General features: G+C 45.3%; 1 protein-coding gene across 1 annotated transcript in view; it reads right to left on the reverse strand.

Moving 5' to 3' along the window:
* Positions 1-14689, reverse strand: part of LOC123170376 (S-(+)-linalool synthase, chloroplastic) — a 15951-nt gene extending 1262 nt beyond the window's left edge. Inside the window, exons 1-5 of the mRNA XM_044588237.1 lie at positions 14426-14689; positions 9005-9230; positions 1214-1586; positions 762-980; positions 468-606 (exon numbers count right to left, since the gene is read on the reverse strand). Coding sequence (XP_044444172.1) covers positions 468-606; positions 762-980; positions 1214-1586; positions 9005-9230; positions 14426-14581 — 1113 coding nt within the window. The 5' untranslated portion in view covers positions 14582-14689. The remainder of the gene's footprint in view (positions 1-467; positions 607-761; positions 981-1213; positions 1587-9004; positions 9231-14425) is intronic.
* Between the last annotated feature and the right edge of the window lie 2516 nt (positions 14690-17205).

The following is a 17205-nucleotide window of genomic DNA, read 5'->3' on the forward strand; positions in this document are numbered from 1 at the left end:
ATCACCCGAGGTAATCTTACGATTATTTCATAATTAAATTACGTTTGGAATTCAAATAGTTACATTCTTATTGATTCATTACATAAAATTTGGCATAAAAAAATAGGGCATAAGACAAGAAAATTTGCAGTTTATGTGTATTTTACACTATGTTTTTACGTTTGTAATTTTACATAACATAAAATATTTTTTACGACGATTATATATTTTCTTACGGTCTCTTTTTACGTCAGAAATAAGACAAAACTTACGAAACGTAAAATTACGATGCATTGATGGTAAAATAGAGGGGGTGAAGAATAACTATTCCTCACCCAGGGTGACGAATAGTCAATCCCTATATAGATGAAGTTAAATGTTTTCACATATTATTTATTATGCATAGATGGCTAGCCCTGCAAACTGTTTGGTTGGTCATCTAGGCAAATCAAGAAAACTAAAAGAGTAAAACATTCTTAGAGACATACAGTTTTCTTGAGTTGTTCCATAGGGTACAATCCATGATCTCTTTCAACTAAATCTGCAATGTCATTTGTGATTGTGTAAAGTGCACTGTAGCATGATCTCATGTAGCTCGGCAGTGAATCAGCAGCTGCAAGATCCCACCTGTAAGAAATTCATTTTGTGACATGAAATTTCACTTGCACAAATTTCTACTATATCAAGTACATGTAGGCTTTATTAATCCTTCGCAATTGCTACCGTTGAGCATCAATCGTGTAATAATTCTTATAGTATTCAACAGAAGATATGAAGCCTACATTTTGATTGCCTCGGTGAAGCGAGAGAGTTCCTCTTGTGTTGCAATAACATCAAAGATGTCATCCACAATACTGACAAGTGAGATGATTTTTGTAGTCTCTATCCTGTATCTGGAGAAGGCCTGTCCTTCGAGTATAGTCAGGGGAAACATGTACCATTTGAGAATTTGGTCCCGGGTAGCTGGTATTTCCTGAGCCAATCCCAAGCCCATCCACCATCTGTCACAATGATCTTTCAAAGTTAACGAAGAAAATTTCTCATTAACCTCATAAATAGGTATATAAAATAGAAAAATATATCATATGTGAGGATTATACACGGATCTTCAGCCATATGCGAGATGTGATGGGTAGTGGTGACCTTTGCATGGCACTGAGAACAAATCCTCTAATCAAATTACTCTTTGGAAGGGGCTATGATTGTTTTGCAAGTAAGATAGTTATATATTTACCTCTTAATCTCTTGCATTTCCCTCTGATTCAACAACTTATTAAGCTGGAACTCTGCAAGTGCCAGCTCCTGCATTTTAGTGTCCGTACTGGACAAGCTCTGCATGTAGCTCAGGTGATGCCTAGCTTTGTACTGCATCAGGCTCACATGGTAGGGATGGTCCAGTGACTTCCGCACATATCTTGCAAGGTTTGGGTCCAAGTGTTCTATCGCAGATGTGAGGTGCTTTCTTGAGAACTCCTTTGCCTTGTAGAGTGATTCTTCTCCCATGTTCAAGTTTGATATATCCTGCAAGCTGAGCAACCCTTTGGTATCTTTGCTATGATCAAGGGTGTAGTCACCATTGACGTCGGTGAACTTTCGAAGAACCTCATCTAACACATCAAGCAGAACAAGCTTTAGGAAGGTAATAGGTGATTATTTAATATATTAAAGGTAGGTGAGAAAAAAAGGTGATTGCGCATCTGGATTACTACTGATGACTAGCTTGAACAGCTTCTGAACTCTAACAAAAGCCTCACACCTAGAAAAAGAAAGCATGTTGGAAAAGTATTTCTAGGCACATTGGCTGATATTTGGAATAAGGAAGAGGTTAAAACTAGAAAAATGTCGCGCCCACCGCCGTCTTCTGCCGCTTTGCCACATAGCCTCGCTGCGGCTTCGTCTGTTGCAGCGATCGATGGGCCGGTTATTACACCCGTGTCGGCTGGGGTGGGGCAGGAGGCCTTGCCTCGAGCGGGCATATGCGGGACGAGGTCGTCGCCTTCGGAGGGATCCCAGATCCTAGGTCTGAAGGCCGACGGATGAGCAACCGGCTCCAGGCCCAGCCTGACGTGGATGATCTGCAGCTCGGGCGTGCCATGCGGGCGGCCAAGCTTCGTGACATTGAGGTCACTACAGGTATGACTGTTAATACTTCCAATTCAATTCTGCATTTTTCGGAACACGAAATTATTAATAATGCAAATAGCTTGGGAGTGTCACTTGGTAGTGATAGTAAAGAAATTGCAAAATCCGTTAATGATTTACTGGACCATGAGGCGGAACGTGCTTTAGAGGTGATTAGAAATTTAGCGGCTGTTAAATCTATGAATGATTCTGAAATCGAGGCTCTGGGTGTTCGGGTTCTGGATAGTTTTTGTGAGGATCTTGCACCATCTCCGGAAGAATGCCTGGTAGATGAAAGCTTGGAGGCTTAGAGGGTTCGTCTCCTGTCGAGACATGGGCATGTGAGTTCACTGAGCTCGGTTGTATGGACCGAGTTGATGAGCAACGCAAGCCCAAGCGCAAATGGAACCGCAAAATCTACCCGGATTCGGCGGTGCACAGAAGTATTAGGATTCACACGGCTAAAAAATTCCATGGTGAATTATGAAAGGAATCTTTTGGAATAGCAGAGGTCTGACAGACTTGGCTAAAAGAAGGTTTCTGGCCGATGCATCTTTAGAACATAAATTAGATTTTATCGCCCTTTCTGAAACAGGGAGAGACAACTTTACTTCTCAGTTCCTTGGCACTCTTTCAGGAGGTGTAGATTTTGAGTGGCATTGCCTTCCCCCAAGAGGAAGATCCGGAGGGATCTTTCTTGGGGTGAAATGCGAAACGCTGGAAGTGCGGAACGTAGTTATGGGGGAATTTGCGGTTAAGTTTCGAGTTCGATCGAAGCTTGATGGTTTTCAGTGGGCGCTTGTGGCAGTGTATGGGGCCGCGCAACCCGAACTCAAACCAGATTTCCTTGTTCTCCTCGTTCGTATTTGCGGAGATGAGCAACTCCCAATTTTAGTGGGAGGTGATTTTAACATTATTAGGAGACGAGACGAGAAGAACAATGATAATTTCGACGGTCATTGGTCGTTTATGTTTAACACAATCATTGAAAGTCTCGATCTCTGGGAAATTGAGCTCTCTGGTAGAAAGTTCACTTGGGCAAACACATTGCCAAATCCAACATATGAGAAGTTGGATCGTGTTCTATGCAGTGTGGACTGGGAACATAAGTTTCCTTAGGTTACGGTTCAGGCGCTATCGAAATCGATCTCCGATCATACGCCGCTGCTTGTTGACTCGGGGCTGCCAACGCAGGTGGGGAATAAAAATACCTTTTCTTTTGAATCAGCTTGGTTCGAAAGAGAAGGCTTTCTGGATCTAATAGCACGAGAGTAGGCAACAGATGCAGGAGGGAGATCGAACATTGAATGATGGCAGAATAAGATCAGACATTTACGACAGTTCCTACGTAGCTGGGCTAAGCATTTGAGCGGGGTTTATAAGATTGAAAAAGAAAGGTTACTTAATCTCATCGATGCCTTTGATTTAAAAGCCCAATCTTCCAATTTGACCGCTAGTGAACTAGATCTAAAGTGGAGGCCAAAGCAAGACTCAAAACATTACTTCATGAAGAAGAAATTAATGAAATGGGCACTGAGAGGTAAACTACGAAAGATCGTCCAGGGGGATGATAACACGCAATTCTTTCATTTGATTGCGAATGGCAAGCATCGAAAAAAGAGGATTTTTTAGCTTGAGCAAGACGAGGGACTATTTTAGGATAGGAGAATCTAAAATTGTACACCACAGATTATTACAAACAGCTCTTTGGGACACATGAAGGCAATGTTGTAACTTTAGACGAGTCAAGAGTAGAGGATGTTCCTCAACTGGCGACAGATGAGAATGATATCTTGACAGCCCCATTCACGGAAAAAGAGGTCTTTGAGGCGATCTCTCAGATGAAAAATAATAAAGCTCCTGGACCGGATGGTTTTCCGGCAAAGTTTTATAAAAAATGTTGGCATATCATTAAGGGTAATCTACTGCCAATGTTCCATGATCTTTTTTCTGGGCATTTGCAGTTATTCCATTTGAATTTTGGAATGATCACGTTATTACCGAAGACGGCAGAGGCGGTGAGGATTGAGCAATTCCGTCCGATTTGCCTTCTTAATGTTTGTTTCAAAATCTTCACAAAGGTGGGGACTAATAGGCTAACACAGATTGCGCATAGTGTAGTACAACCAACTCAAACTGCTTTTATGCCTGACAGAAACATCCTTGAAGGGGTTGTGGTCTTGCATGAGACACTTCATGAAATCCACACGAAAAAACTAGATGATGTTATTTTCAAAATGGATTTTGAGAAAGCGTATGATAAAGTTAGATGGCCATTTCTTCAGCAGGCCTTGCGGATGAAAGGTTTCGATCAAGTGTGGCGGAAGCAAATCGAGCCTTTTACGCAAAAAGGCAGTGTCGGAATCAGAGTGAATGACGACATAGGTCATTATTTCTAGACACATAAGGGTCTTATACAAGGAGATCCAATGTCCCCTATTTTGTTTAACATAATGGTAGACATGTCGACAATTCTGATAGGACGAGCTAAAGAAAATGGTCAAGTAGGTGGACTAGTTCCTCATATAGTGGATGGTGGCATGTCTATCCTACAATATGCTGATGATACTATAATCTTTATGGAGCATGACTTAGCAAAGGCACGAAATATGAAGCTTCTATTATGCCTTTTCGAGCAGTTGTCGGGCTTAAAGATTAATTTTAACAAGAGTGAGTTGTTCTGTTTTGGGAGAGCTAAAGATGAACAGGAAGCTTATAAACAACTGTTCGGATGTGGCTTGGGTTCACTCCCATTTTCTTATTTGGGCATACCTATTCACCACCTAGACTATCTAACAAAGAATGGGAGTGTATTGAAGATCGTTTTGAAAAGAAACTAAGCTGTTGGAAGGGCAAGCTTATGTCGTATGGTGGTAGACTAATTCTCATCAACTCCATGCTCACGAGTATGCCAATGTTTCTCTGATTTTTTTTGAGGTACCTGTAGGGGTACGCAAGAGACTGGATTTTTATCGATCACGCTTTTTTGGCAGAGTGATGAGTTAAAACGAAAATACGGACTTGCCAAGTGGGATATCCTTTGCAGGCCTAAAGACCAAGGCGGTCTTGGTATTGAAAATTTAGAGGTAAAGAACAGATGCCTTCTCAGCAAGTGGCTATATAAGCTATCTGTAGAGACTAATGCCACTTGGGCACAGGTTCTGCGTAACAAGTACCTTTATTCTAAAACGTTATCCCAGGTGACAGTCAGACCGACTGATTCACTGTTTTGGAAGGGGTTGATGAAAGTGAAATCAGCCTTCTTTCATAGGACAAAATTTATTGTCAATAATGGTACTCATATGAGATTCTTGGAGGATACGTGGCTAGGGGAGACGCCCTTAGCTATACAGTATCCTTCGCTTTATAATATCGTTCAGTGTCGAGAGGTGTACGTTGCAACGGTATTACAATCCAACCCTCTAAATATTCAATTCAGACGAGCGTTAGTGGGGAACCGTTGGGAAGCCTGGCTCCATTTAGTGACGAGATTAATGGAAGTCAACCTCTCTCAACAGCCAGATTGGATACAGTGGAAACTAACTGGGAATGCGATTTTCTCCGTCAGATCCATCTATCAGGATATTATAAACTCTGGCTATATTCCTCGTTCCATACATATTTGGAAAATCAATGTGCCTTTAAAAATAAAAGTGTTTATGTGGTTTGTCCATAAACAAGTTATTCTTACAAAGGACAATTTGGCCAAACGGAACTGGAATGGTTCCCGGAGATGCAGTTTCTGTGATTATGATGAATCTATTAAGCACCTTTATATTGAATGCCCTATAGCCAAGATACTCTGGCGATCGGTTCATATTGCATTTAATATTACGCCTCCTAGAGGCATACACACGTTGTTTGGGACGTGACTCAATGGAGTTGACACATAAATAGCAAAACATATCTGCGTAGGAACATGTGCTTTACTATGGTCTATCTGGAACTGCAGGAATGATTTAGTATTTAACAGAACAACAAATACTCATTTTTTGCAGGTCATCTTTCGGGCCACTACGTTAATCCGTATGTGGTCACTACTCACTCCGACGGTGGCCAGGGAGCGTTTGGTTACTGCGTCTACCCGATGGGAGATGGTAGCTCGGTTATCTTCAACCGGTTTGGATGGTCGTCATGTAATAGGATAGGGGTTTAGTATCCTGTTAATCCTTTTCAAGCTGGTTGTGGCCACCCTGTGTTCTTTAGCTCTCTGTGAGCGTTTCTTTTTTGACACTGAGGATAGGAGACTTTGTGGAACTACTTCATATTTAATAAATAGGCCGTATGCATCCCTTGGATGCAGAGGCCGGGGGTAAACCTCCTTTTCGAGAAAAAAAAAGTATGCAGATCGCTGGGCTTCCCGAGCGATCTAGAACGAAACAATAGAAAGAGGCGAAAAAGAGGCGACTCGGGTCAGGGTTTCCGGCGGGCAAATCCGGTGGTCTCCCTCGCCTCCGGCGGCCGGCTCGCGGCGCCTGGAGGTGGGGGAGACCGTGCGGTGAGCCAGCGCCGTGGTGGTGTGTATAGCTAGGGCTGGTTAGGTGTGCGAGAGGCGGTCGCCAACCGAGGATGGTGCTGCTTCGCGTCAGAATAAGGGGTTCCCTCAGGCCTATTCCTCGTGTCGCCGGCGAGCGCTTTGTCGTTGGCGGAAGGCCAGGGAGGTGGTTATCCACTAGGCCGGCGGCGCCGGATGCTTGGTGGTGGTGTATAGGAGTCGATAGGTGGGGGATCGATGCCAGATCCGCTTGCCATGGAAGCATGACGGCTGAAGTTCTGAGGTGGGCGTGGTGGCTGTAGCTGTTGCTTTATCCCGGTGGTGGTCGGCGATGGCGGCAGGTCCGAGGACAGGGGAGCATGGGGCTAGTCCCCGGCCGATGTTCCGGAACCCGACCCTGGTTCCCGTCCTGCGGCGGGACCTAGATGCGGCTCACAAAGCCCAGACAGCGATGGTGCTCCTGGTGCTCTTGGCTTCGTGCTCGGCGGCTCCTCCTTGCTCCGGCGGCGGCGGAGGTTGACGAGTTTCGATGGAGATGGAAGATGAACAGTTCACCCAGGGACTTGGTTGTATTTTCTGTGTTTTTAGGGGTGTTATGTGCTTGTTGGTGGGACAATTGTTCCAGCATTTCTGTGGCATAGATGGTGTGTGGGTACTTGTATTTGTACTGGCTATGCATGTATTTCAATGAATACAAGTACTTTCTCAAAAAAAGGGATATATGGTTTATCAGATACACTAGAACTATCTATAAGATACTTAAGATGTTAAAATAGACACGAACACACATACAGACGCACGTACATACATTTATCTGGATGGCAGAAATTCATTAATAGAGATATGTAAGTGTATTTTATTTATTTACTTATTCAGATCTAAGATGATTTGGTTTAAGGGCTTGTTTGGTAACAGCAATCCCGGGGGATCCCGTCCTTTTCCTAGGGAGGATTATCCCCTAGTCCGGAGGTCGGGATTGAAATCCCGGGGTATTACACCTGTTTCTGCAGATTCCCTGCCGGGATTCCCTTCCCGGGATTTTAACCCGTGCATCCAAACAAGCCCTAAAGAGATTGTTTTAAAGGCCAATTCTGCACACACAAAAAATTAACCTTTCTTACATTATTTAATAAAATTCATAATTAGTACAAGTATAATTTCTAGTTATAGATGTTAGAATTGTATTAAAAACCATACTACGACATTTATTAATCTATTATGAGTCAAATTATGCATACTATAATAACAAAATATACCATTTAAAATTGTATGTTCATAGAGAAAATTATAAATAAGTAAGAAAATCGGTACAACTAAAAAGTGGCTCGTTACTGTATTAACTTGTTTCTAGGCTCACTCGTCACTTAGACTGTCTCTAGAACTATTTAGTAGAATCCTTGCGGTGATAATTGAACCATCCGGGTGACAGTGATATTATGAGAGACTAAACTTAGTGGTTAGATGGTTCATTTTCATATTGTACTTTGATTATCGGCTCCTCAAGCAAGCTCCCTAACGACATGGTCATCGACAACTCTCTCAAGCTCTTTGATAAGATGGTCACCAGGTAGATAGGGAGGCAAGTAACATATATATCATATGACAAAGCGTATTACTAGTGTATATGTTAGTGGGATCACCGTCTTCATTAGTAAGGATCCAAGATCTTGGTGCTGATGGAAAAATTATAGTAACAGATTTAAACATAGAGAAGGTATGTATATTTGGGGTGCTAGAACCGGTTAAATATGAGGGTTGAAGTCCACGTTATCCATTATGTGAATACGAGGGTTGACGTCCATTGTCTGGAGAGAAGGTGAGGTGACCTACTGCTTACGGGTACACATGAGTTGCTCGTACTACCAAAATCCCGAGATCAGTGTTCATGTGTCACCGAGCTAAGATGAGGATATGCCTGAAAAACATCGTACTCTTTGCTAGCTTAGAGGTTTCTACAGTAGATTATTATTTTGATAATTTTATCTTTTGTGTGACATGGCTCATACCGGTATATATACTGAACCTGACACTAAACGGTTTGATGAAATGGAATCAAGGAAAGACCCCCTCGTTTTCTTTTTAAAAGAATGCATCTTAGGCTTGCTTGACAAAGTCACACCTAAAAAACAAAAGCTCTTTATAAGGTAGCAAATCCACTCCAAACGCATATCTTTTGGGATGAGAGGTCGGTCACCACCTTAGCAGAACAACCTACATCCCAAGATTTGTGGCGTGACAACCAAGATCACGAAAAGGGGACATGCCCCACATGGCATAGACTTTATTATTCATACACAGTGTACTATAATAAAAAATCTATAGTTCAAATATTTTAAACCAGGAAAGGTACAAAATTACTTGTATTTGCGAGATCCTTAACTAAAGTGAATGTATGTTATGTGTACTGACCTGCTGAAACATCATATCCAGCTTCTCGCACCAGCCTGAAGGAAAGGGTCGCATCTAGTAGATCATCACTATGGACAAGATCCAAACATGTGTTCATGGCCTCGTCGATCTCGTCATGGAAATAGTGGTCAATGCAGAGGCGCTTGAGATGATCAATGTTGGTCATCACCTCTCGCTTGTCCTTATGGTTTTGATGCAGCATTGTCTTAACACTCTTGAGGCCCTCCTGGTGTTCCATGGAGAGAAAAGTTCTAATTCAAAATATGAAAATGAATATAATAGAATGAGATGCATACGATGCCTCCATGTCCACTTTGAGAATCTATGTTTTTGTTAATCAAAGATAAAAAGGAACAACGCTACTTATTTTTTCTGTCCCATGTATATACGAATGCGGTTCATAGTAAAAAAAAGGAGATTGGAGAAGAGATTTCTTTAGCAGCGAGATTAGACATAGTTGTTAATACATTAGTATAGGAAATACTAACTCCGTTCAAAATTAATTGACATGGTTTTATCTAAATACGCACTAAAACATGTTCTGATGCGTATCTAAACAAAGTTACGTCAATTAATTTGTGACGGAGGGAGTGCCGACATCTGGCTATTTTAATCACAAGCACTAACATACAACCGATTTTACTTATGCTCCTCCATGCTCTGGCCCTGACTGGTTGGGCTATGGGCGTTGTGCTCCTCATATTTTAGCCAAACTGGAATTTTCTTTTACTGATGGTACAAAACTTCTTTCTCGATGATATGTCCAAAATTGTGGTAATTGTTTTTAACATCTTTTGGGTTACGGATCACTCGAGATATTTTCGGGATTATATAATTATTTGGCGAAGACTGAGATGTTGCATGAGTTAAGTTGTGGGTTTACTAGCGGCAAAGTTCAGCCAGGCTTGGACCTTGGAGCCGGCTCGTGGAGGCCAAGGTCCAAATTTAGAAACAGAGATGCATCCAAACGATGTCCATGTCTTATAGTTCCATCGTTTGTGCTTTACTCTGGGCAATTTGGAATACTGCAATGACATTATTTTAATAAATCAAAAACAAATTAAAAGTTTCATCGTTTTTGCAGGTGATCACTTTTGCTACGCACTGGATGCGTATGTGGTCCTTTCTGTAGGCGGAGGAACAACATTAGGCTATGAATTTTGGGTACAGCGCCTAGAATTGGTTGCGCATGATTTATACAACCGGTGCGGTTCGCGGCTTGATAACATGATACCATGTTGATGTCACGGGTCGTTTTGTTATTGGCCTTCTTATCCAAACGATGACCACGCCATGGAGGACAGTTACCTTGAACACTAGTGAGTACAAGTTGACAACTGGCTAGGTTTTCATGGCGGTCGTAAGTGATCCAGATAAACATGCGCACTACACGTTAGGGATGATGACTTAGCTGAAAGTTCGACTGGTTACAGAGTTACAACTATTCAAAATTATCATCTAAGCACACCAAAATTCCCTTTGGCTACCGAGTTACAATGCTTCCTTTATGTAGAAAATTTGGTAATCATATTTGTAGGTTTAAAATTATCTGAAAAAAATCTATATGTAGTCAATGACATATCATATAAGCATGCAAAATTGCAATGCTAAATTCTTTAAATTATATGCTACATAAAAATGAAAAATCTAATAAATTTAGAGTTTTGAAAATAAGCATTGTTCACTATACTCAGATCCATATTTTGTTCATTTTTGTGTAGCTCAAAACATAAAGTATTTTAAACTGAGATTTTAGATGTTTGTAGGATACGTCATTGGTACATCTAGAATTGTTTATATTTTTTAAATAAAGAGAGCATTGGAGATCAGGATCGAGAAATCCATACTCCTACGCACGTTTGTACACCGGCCAATACACGTGTAAATCCAAATAGAAGGCCATGTTTCCTTTGGTTGGAAATATCACTGAACAAAATATGTCTAGTACATATAGTAATACTAAGTACATCTTCAACGGATGACGCAAAAGGAACACCAAAAGTGTCTGTTTTTGTCCATTTAGGGGGAGTGATGGACCAGCATCCAGCTAAATCCGCCCATGCACCCAACAACGCCCCGCATTCGAGGACGGACATATCCAGTTGTCAATACAATGAAAAATAGAACCCACATGTTATAGCCTCTTGAGAAACATTAGCCACAAATAAATGGATCCACTCAACATAATGTGTAGCCACAAATAATCATAATCATCCTTGTAGCCATACAATCCCAAGAACTTTCAAAACACCAATAGATTCACTCAGCTCCGCGAGGACGGGAGGCCGATTTACCAATACGAGTATACGACAGAGTCATACCACTTCGCTCCACGAGAAAAGCGATCGTGGATGCGGTCACATCTGAGGCCAACTCCATAGGCCGCAGCCGGTCCATGTCTCTTCCGTTTGGCCACTTAGGCCACGCGAGGAGGTGGGGACCGTGGCGCTTCGAAGCCGGCCTGTAGGTAGGGTTTGTCTAGTGTCTCCTTAGGGCGCCGTTGGGGTGGTGGGGGCGACGCTCAGACAAATAAATCGGCCTCAACTCCACTCCCACACCAGCGGCGACCTTCACGGTGGCGTCTCGGAGTTGATGGCAACGTATGTTGTTCGGTCCTGTAGATCGGCAGCTTGGTCTTCTCGTCGTTCTTCAGATCTGGCGATGAATAAAGGTATTCCAGTTTCATCTCCGATGCGGTGTTCTACTCCATGGTCGGTGAGGGATCTGGACGGAAGTGTGTCCAAGCGGGGATGGCATGGCGGCGGCATCTTCCCCATGATGGACTTGTGTTCTGGGGCTTCATCGTTGCGACGACGTTTTCTCCAACGTCGGAGTGGAGCTTGGGAGGTCGTCTAGGAGTACGCGCAGACTGCTGTTTGCGCATGTCACAGCTGGAAGATGGTGTATCATGTGCTGGTTTTGTGGTTGGAGGCTGACAGTTCTGGTTTCTTCCTCCGATGTTGTAGTCGTGCGGGGATGTCAGTTCTGGAGCTCGATGGCGTGTCCGGGGACATGTTGCGCCGGTCTGATTCATTCAATGGCAATGGTTTTGCTTCTGGCAAACGACTTTGGAGGTCCGTAAAGCTGTTGATCAGCGATGGAGCCGCGTCGAGCTTGGGTGAAGAGGTGACCTGTCTTCCGTCCCTTTGGTGGTTGCTTCAGTGGTGTCGAAGGAGGGAGATAGGCGCTGGTTTTTTGCATAGGTTTATCCAATCTTTTCAGGTCTGTAAGGTCGGTGTGTACGTGCCTTGTAACTTGATTTTTTATCTTATAAATGAGACATGTATTACCATGCAAAAAAATCGACTCAGCTGATTTTCTGTGTTAGGCTGGAACATGGTGCATGCGTGAGAAAGCAGTGTAATCAATCGATTCAATCAACGTCGTGACCTAGACGAGCTCGTCGCCCGCATCGGTGAGGAGTTCCGCGCCTGCGTGGTGGTCTCCACCGGTATGGATGCTAGGTGGAGGTGGGCCTATCTGGTGTGTGTGGTGAGCTCCGACGGGAGGCCATGGAGCTAGGTTGGCGGTTGTTGGGATCGAAGGAGAGAGAGGAGAGAAAGGTGTGGTAGGTAGGAGAGGTCGGGCATGTGGGCGCGGACAGAACAAACAAGCGAACATGTCCGGTTCGCCCCAAACCCGAAAAAAAAAACGATGGAAATGTACCGGCTCCCGACGTCTGTTTGTGGTGCCCGGTGCTGATTTTTGTCGCCTGAACAGGAATGAACAGTCACCGTCTATTTAAGGTAGTCCGTTAAAGATGCCCTAAGCCTGTTGCGAATTATCTGAAATTCAAATCATCGGATAGCGCGTTGAACTGCCGCCCTGGCTTGCCACCAGCAAGGGCGAAAGAACTGTCGGCGGCGGCCTCTCCCACCGCTGCCATCTCCGGCCACAGGTGACGCTGAAAGGAGTGGTGGCTCGACGGCAAAGGAGAATACATGTGCCGCCGTAGCCATCAGTTTCTAGCTATGTAGAAATATGGTCGCTATCAGTTGATCACAAGTGTAAGATACTTATTAGGGTGGGAGCGGTTGCCCTTATATGGTCGCTATGTCTACGTAGAAATGAAAAAGTGTTTAATGATATTAGTTCTTCTCTTATGCAGGTTATTTTTCGGTGTACCAAAACTCTATGTTCATGGTCGTCTTTACAGCGTTTGAAGAATCGCGACCTATTTATAGAGGTGTGCACGGTTGAAAAAAAGTGGCCAGGGCTATTTTTTTCAACATGGGTGACGGCATAACCTCAGGGTTGGGCCTTCTTCACCTTAGGCATGTTATAGGTTGTTTATCGAATTGTGATTCGCCTAAGGTTTTTTGTTGTTGTACCTTGGATCTGATTCGGCTGTGTGCATCATTGTTATGCAGATGACGAATGTGATGCTTAAAAGTTAAAACTTTTAGTTAATAAAGCGTCCTTTATTGAATAGAAAAATCAGTTTGCTAGCTCCTCTCTTGTCACGCAACAGTTGGCTAATCGGTTACTACTACTGGTCAAGTCGCCATACAGACGTACTGAGCTAAATTAGCGTTCAAAACTGCTTTGGTTCTCCGAGAAAAAGGAAAGTAAAGGCTGACAACGACAGGGACATTCACCAGATTGATGAATATCTTGTGCGACCTGGGATGATTCGCTGCGTTCTTTCCCATGCATAGTTCTGACTCCTACGCTACGTACACGAGAGCCTCGGTGAAAGACGCCTCCTCCCCCAAAGGTCGCAACGCAAGAGAACTAGGATATATTTTTTTTCTGCAGAAAAGAATTTGATGTGTGTTTCCAGAAGAGGCCCTGGTTTATCTACGCTCATGCATGGTCCTGTTGGCTGCTTGACAGTTACGTTGGACACTAGCGAATACAAGTGGACGGCTAAACTGGTCGTAACTGATCCATAGTTTGTATGTAATTTCAAGTGTAGCTACAACTGTGGTTAGTATAAATTCGTAGCATATTTGATGTTATGGATATTACTAGCATATGGTATTTTTATAGACTTGGTCAAACTTAAAGATGTTTAACTTAGCACTTCAATTAATTTGAAAGGGCGGAGTATGTGTTAGTTAAAATAGGAAACTCCTCTGGTTAGAATAAATGTCGCTACACATGGTGTTTAACAGTGCGAAAGCTTCCAACTTTTTACAAAGCTATCTGCATGTGAGCGTTACTTTAGCGCGGTTGCGGGGTTTTTTCAACCGATTTGGCTGGCGATTTAGCAAAACAGGATTTGCGTGGCACAAATACTCCGTGTAATCTCTTTTGCGTGTACATTTTCGACATTTCTCCTTATACAACTAAAAAAGGCTATGCAATAAAATGTGGCTCTGTGTGTCAATCCATACACACAGGCCGGAAGCTGCCGTCTTTTCGGAAAAGTTTGCGCAAATGTATGCCTACATATTTAAGCAACTACGAGTGAATCACCTGGAAGTCAAAATCGTCGGAGAGCGCTTGGGACTCCCGTCCAGGGCTTGTCACCGGGCAAGGGCAGAAGAACTGACCGCGGAGGCGGCTTCCGCCTTCTCCGGCCAGCCGAAGGAGCGATGGCTCGGCGGCCGAGGAGAAGACATGGGCCGCCATCAGGTGCTATCTCTTTTCTAATCACGCAACCGTTGGCTAACTATTTAGTACCGCTGGCTAAGTCGCAGGTCGCCACGACCATACATATATATAGTATGCCGAGGTTCTCCAAAACCACTTTCGTCTTCCGAGAAAAAGGAAACTAAGACAGCCAGCAAACGACAGGTTCATCACATTCTATGAAAATCTTGTACGTCCTCGTCGACTGGGATGATTCGCTGCATTCTTTCCCACACGTATTCCGCCTACGGGGTAACTCTATAGCCACATACTCTTGTGCGTCCCTCGTCTGACTGGGATGATTCGCTGCATTCTTTCCCACACGTATTTCGCCTACGGGGTAACTCTATAGCCACATACTCGACAGCCTCAGTGAAGAGGGTGCATCCTTCCCCAAAGGTCGCAATACAAGAGATATTTTTTCTCTAGTCATGCAAGGTCCTTGAGTAGTACTGTACCAGAATTACCTGTTCAGCAAGAAGAGTAATTTGTAACCGAATTCTCCAGGCATTTTAACCATCTTCTGTTAGCGCCTAAGCTAGTGTTCTATCAGCATGACAGCGTTTTACCCCTGGGTAGGATGGATTTATACACAATCTGATCCGTGAAACGGGAGGAACCAGGAGCCCGTCTTTTACAAGAGGAACGCGAGCGTGCATGCGGCGGTGAAAAGGACTTCGGTCATGTCTAACGGACCAACCCAGCAATTCCCCTGTCAGCATTCTCATCGGTGGAGTTTTGCTTTTTTTTTTAAAGGAGGATGACCCCTGGCCTCTGCATCTGGAAGATGCATACGGCCACTTTATTGATTATTCTCGAGGACCTTACAAAGTATTACAACAATATGCCTGCATCCACCATCTTGGCAACATATGCCGCTACTCCTATCCATATGATGAAGGGGTGCTAGCTGGGCCACTCACACCACTCACCTAAGCCTAACATCAAAAGCCGGAAGCCCCAGCCGAGCCACATACCGGGTCTGGGGCACAATCCGGTCAGACGCACTCGTGTCTCGTCGTCGCCATCTTCCACATGTCCGTCTTCAGATCATATTGAGGCATCTACCTTGTCTGGCCACTCAGCCATCGACGTCACCATGACGCCAGACAGCTACCTCCTCCTGCGCGAGTCCATCCCGCGCATCGGACGACGAGCCTCCACAGCGCCATGCCGCCGATAACCGCCGCCATCAATGTGTGAGATGAAGCACCGCTCCACCATCCCCCCAGCCATCACTTGCTCCAAAACGATGTCCCCAGGAGGGAAAGCGATAAAACGCCATCATCATCCGATCCGGAAGACCCAGATCTAGGGTTTCCCCCGAAGCATCCCAAGCCTGATGACGTAGACTGCAACGATGATGCCTCGACAAGGGAACGACATCTAAGACGCCGCCATCGTCCGCCATGACCGTAGTCGGCGCGATTTTCATCGGCAGTTGCTCCACCAGACGTGCGCCGCTGACGTCGCTGGTCCCTTCAACCGGAGTAAACTCCAAAACGATGCCCTAAAGAGGGACTACGACGCAAAAGCGCCGCCATCGCTCGATCCCAAGGAAATCTAGGGTTTCCCCCGGAGTTGCCCGCGCTGTCAAGGACCAGACAAGGGTAGAATCCCGGCGGATCTACCCAGCTGCCGACGAGTCGCACCCGCCACCGTGCCGACGGCAATCCAGCGATCAAGGCCCACGCTTGGGCATAGATCCGGCCGCGCCGCCGCGAACCGATCCGGCCGCGCCGCCGCCGTCCCTGGCGACCGCGACGCACCAGATCGCGAGGCCGTTTGCCGCGGGAGCGAAGTCGCCGAGGTGCCGCCACCACCCGCCGTGGCGTTCGGCCCGGGAGCGCCGGCCCGCGCCAGCCCCACCCGAGCGAGAGGGCCCGAGTCCCCGCCGCCGCCGGCAACGGCAGGCTTCGCCTGGCCGCGCCCTTGGGCGGCGGCGAGGGAGGAGGAGGAGGAGAGGGGGAGGACCGGCCGACGGGATCTGGGGGCCTCCCGGCCGCCCACGCGGGGGGCGACTCGGGAGGAGGCGGGAGGGGGAGGACTCCATAGAGCAGAATTACGAGAAACAACCCTTGTCTGGCGCTAACTCGATGGAGGTGCAGATCCAGATCCAGCCATGCGCCTCCTGAGTCGGCCCTGAGTTAGCCGGATCGCCTTTTGGATGAGCGTCTCCTCGTCTTCCGGTAATGTAGGGCGGGGTGGCACGTTGCTTGTTGATGGCCCAGATTGATCAACCGGCGTTTCATTGGTGTTCAGAGGGTCGTTGCTGGCAAGAGCACCAGGGCCAGAAGGTGCCTGTTGCTGCACAGGAAGCACTGCACCTGGAGCGACAACTGGAACTGGGCCCTTGTCTTGCGCTTGAATCCTTGGTGGAGTAGGAGGAACTTGGGCAAGATGTGGTGGCATAGGTGGTGCCGATGGTGTAGGAACAGGGGGTGGTGCAGGATTCGCCGTCCGAGTCCGTGGAGGTGGTGCGCACTTCTGCCGTTGTAGTGTTGTTGTGCCTGCAGAGACAGAGAGTCGGTAAAATATCCAAGTTAATGAATTCAACAGAACCATCTGACTCTGACTACTACAACTGGTAAATAGAAAGCCATTACTGCACTCGTGACAAATGC

The sequence above is a fragment of the Triticum aestivum genome, chromosome 7D (genome assembly GCF_018294505.1).
Source record: "Triticum aestivum cultivar Chinese Spring chromosome 7D, IWGSC CS RefSeq v2.1, whole genome shotgun sequence".
Lineage (NCBI taxonomy): Eukaryota > Viridiplantae > Streptophyta > Magnoliopsida > Poales > Poaceae > Triticum > Triticum aestivum.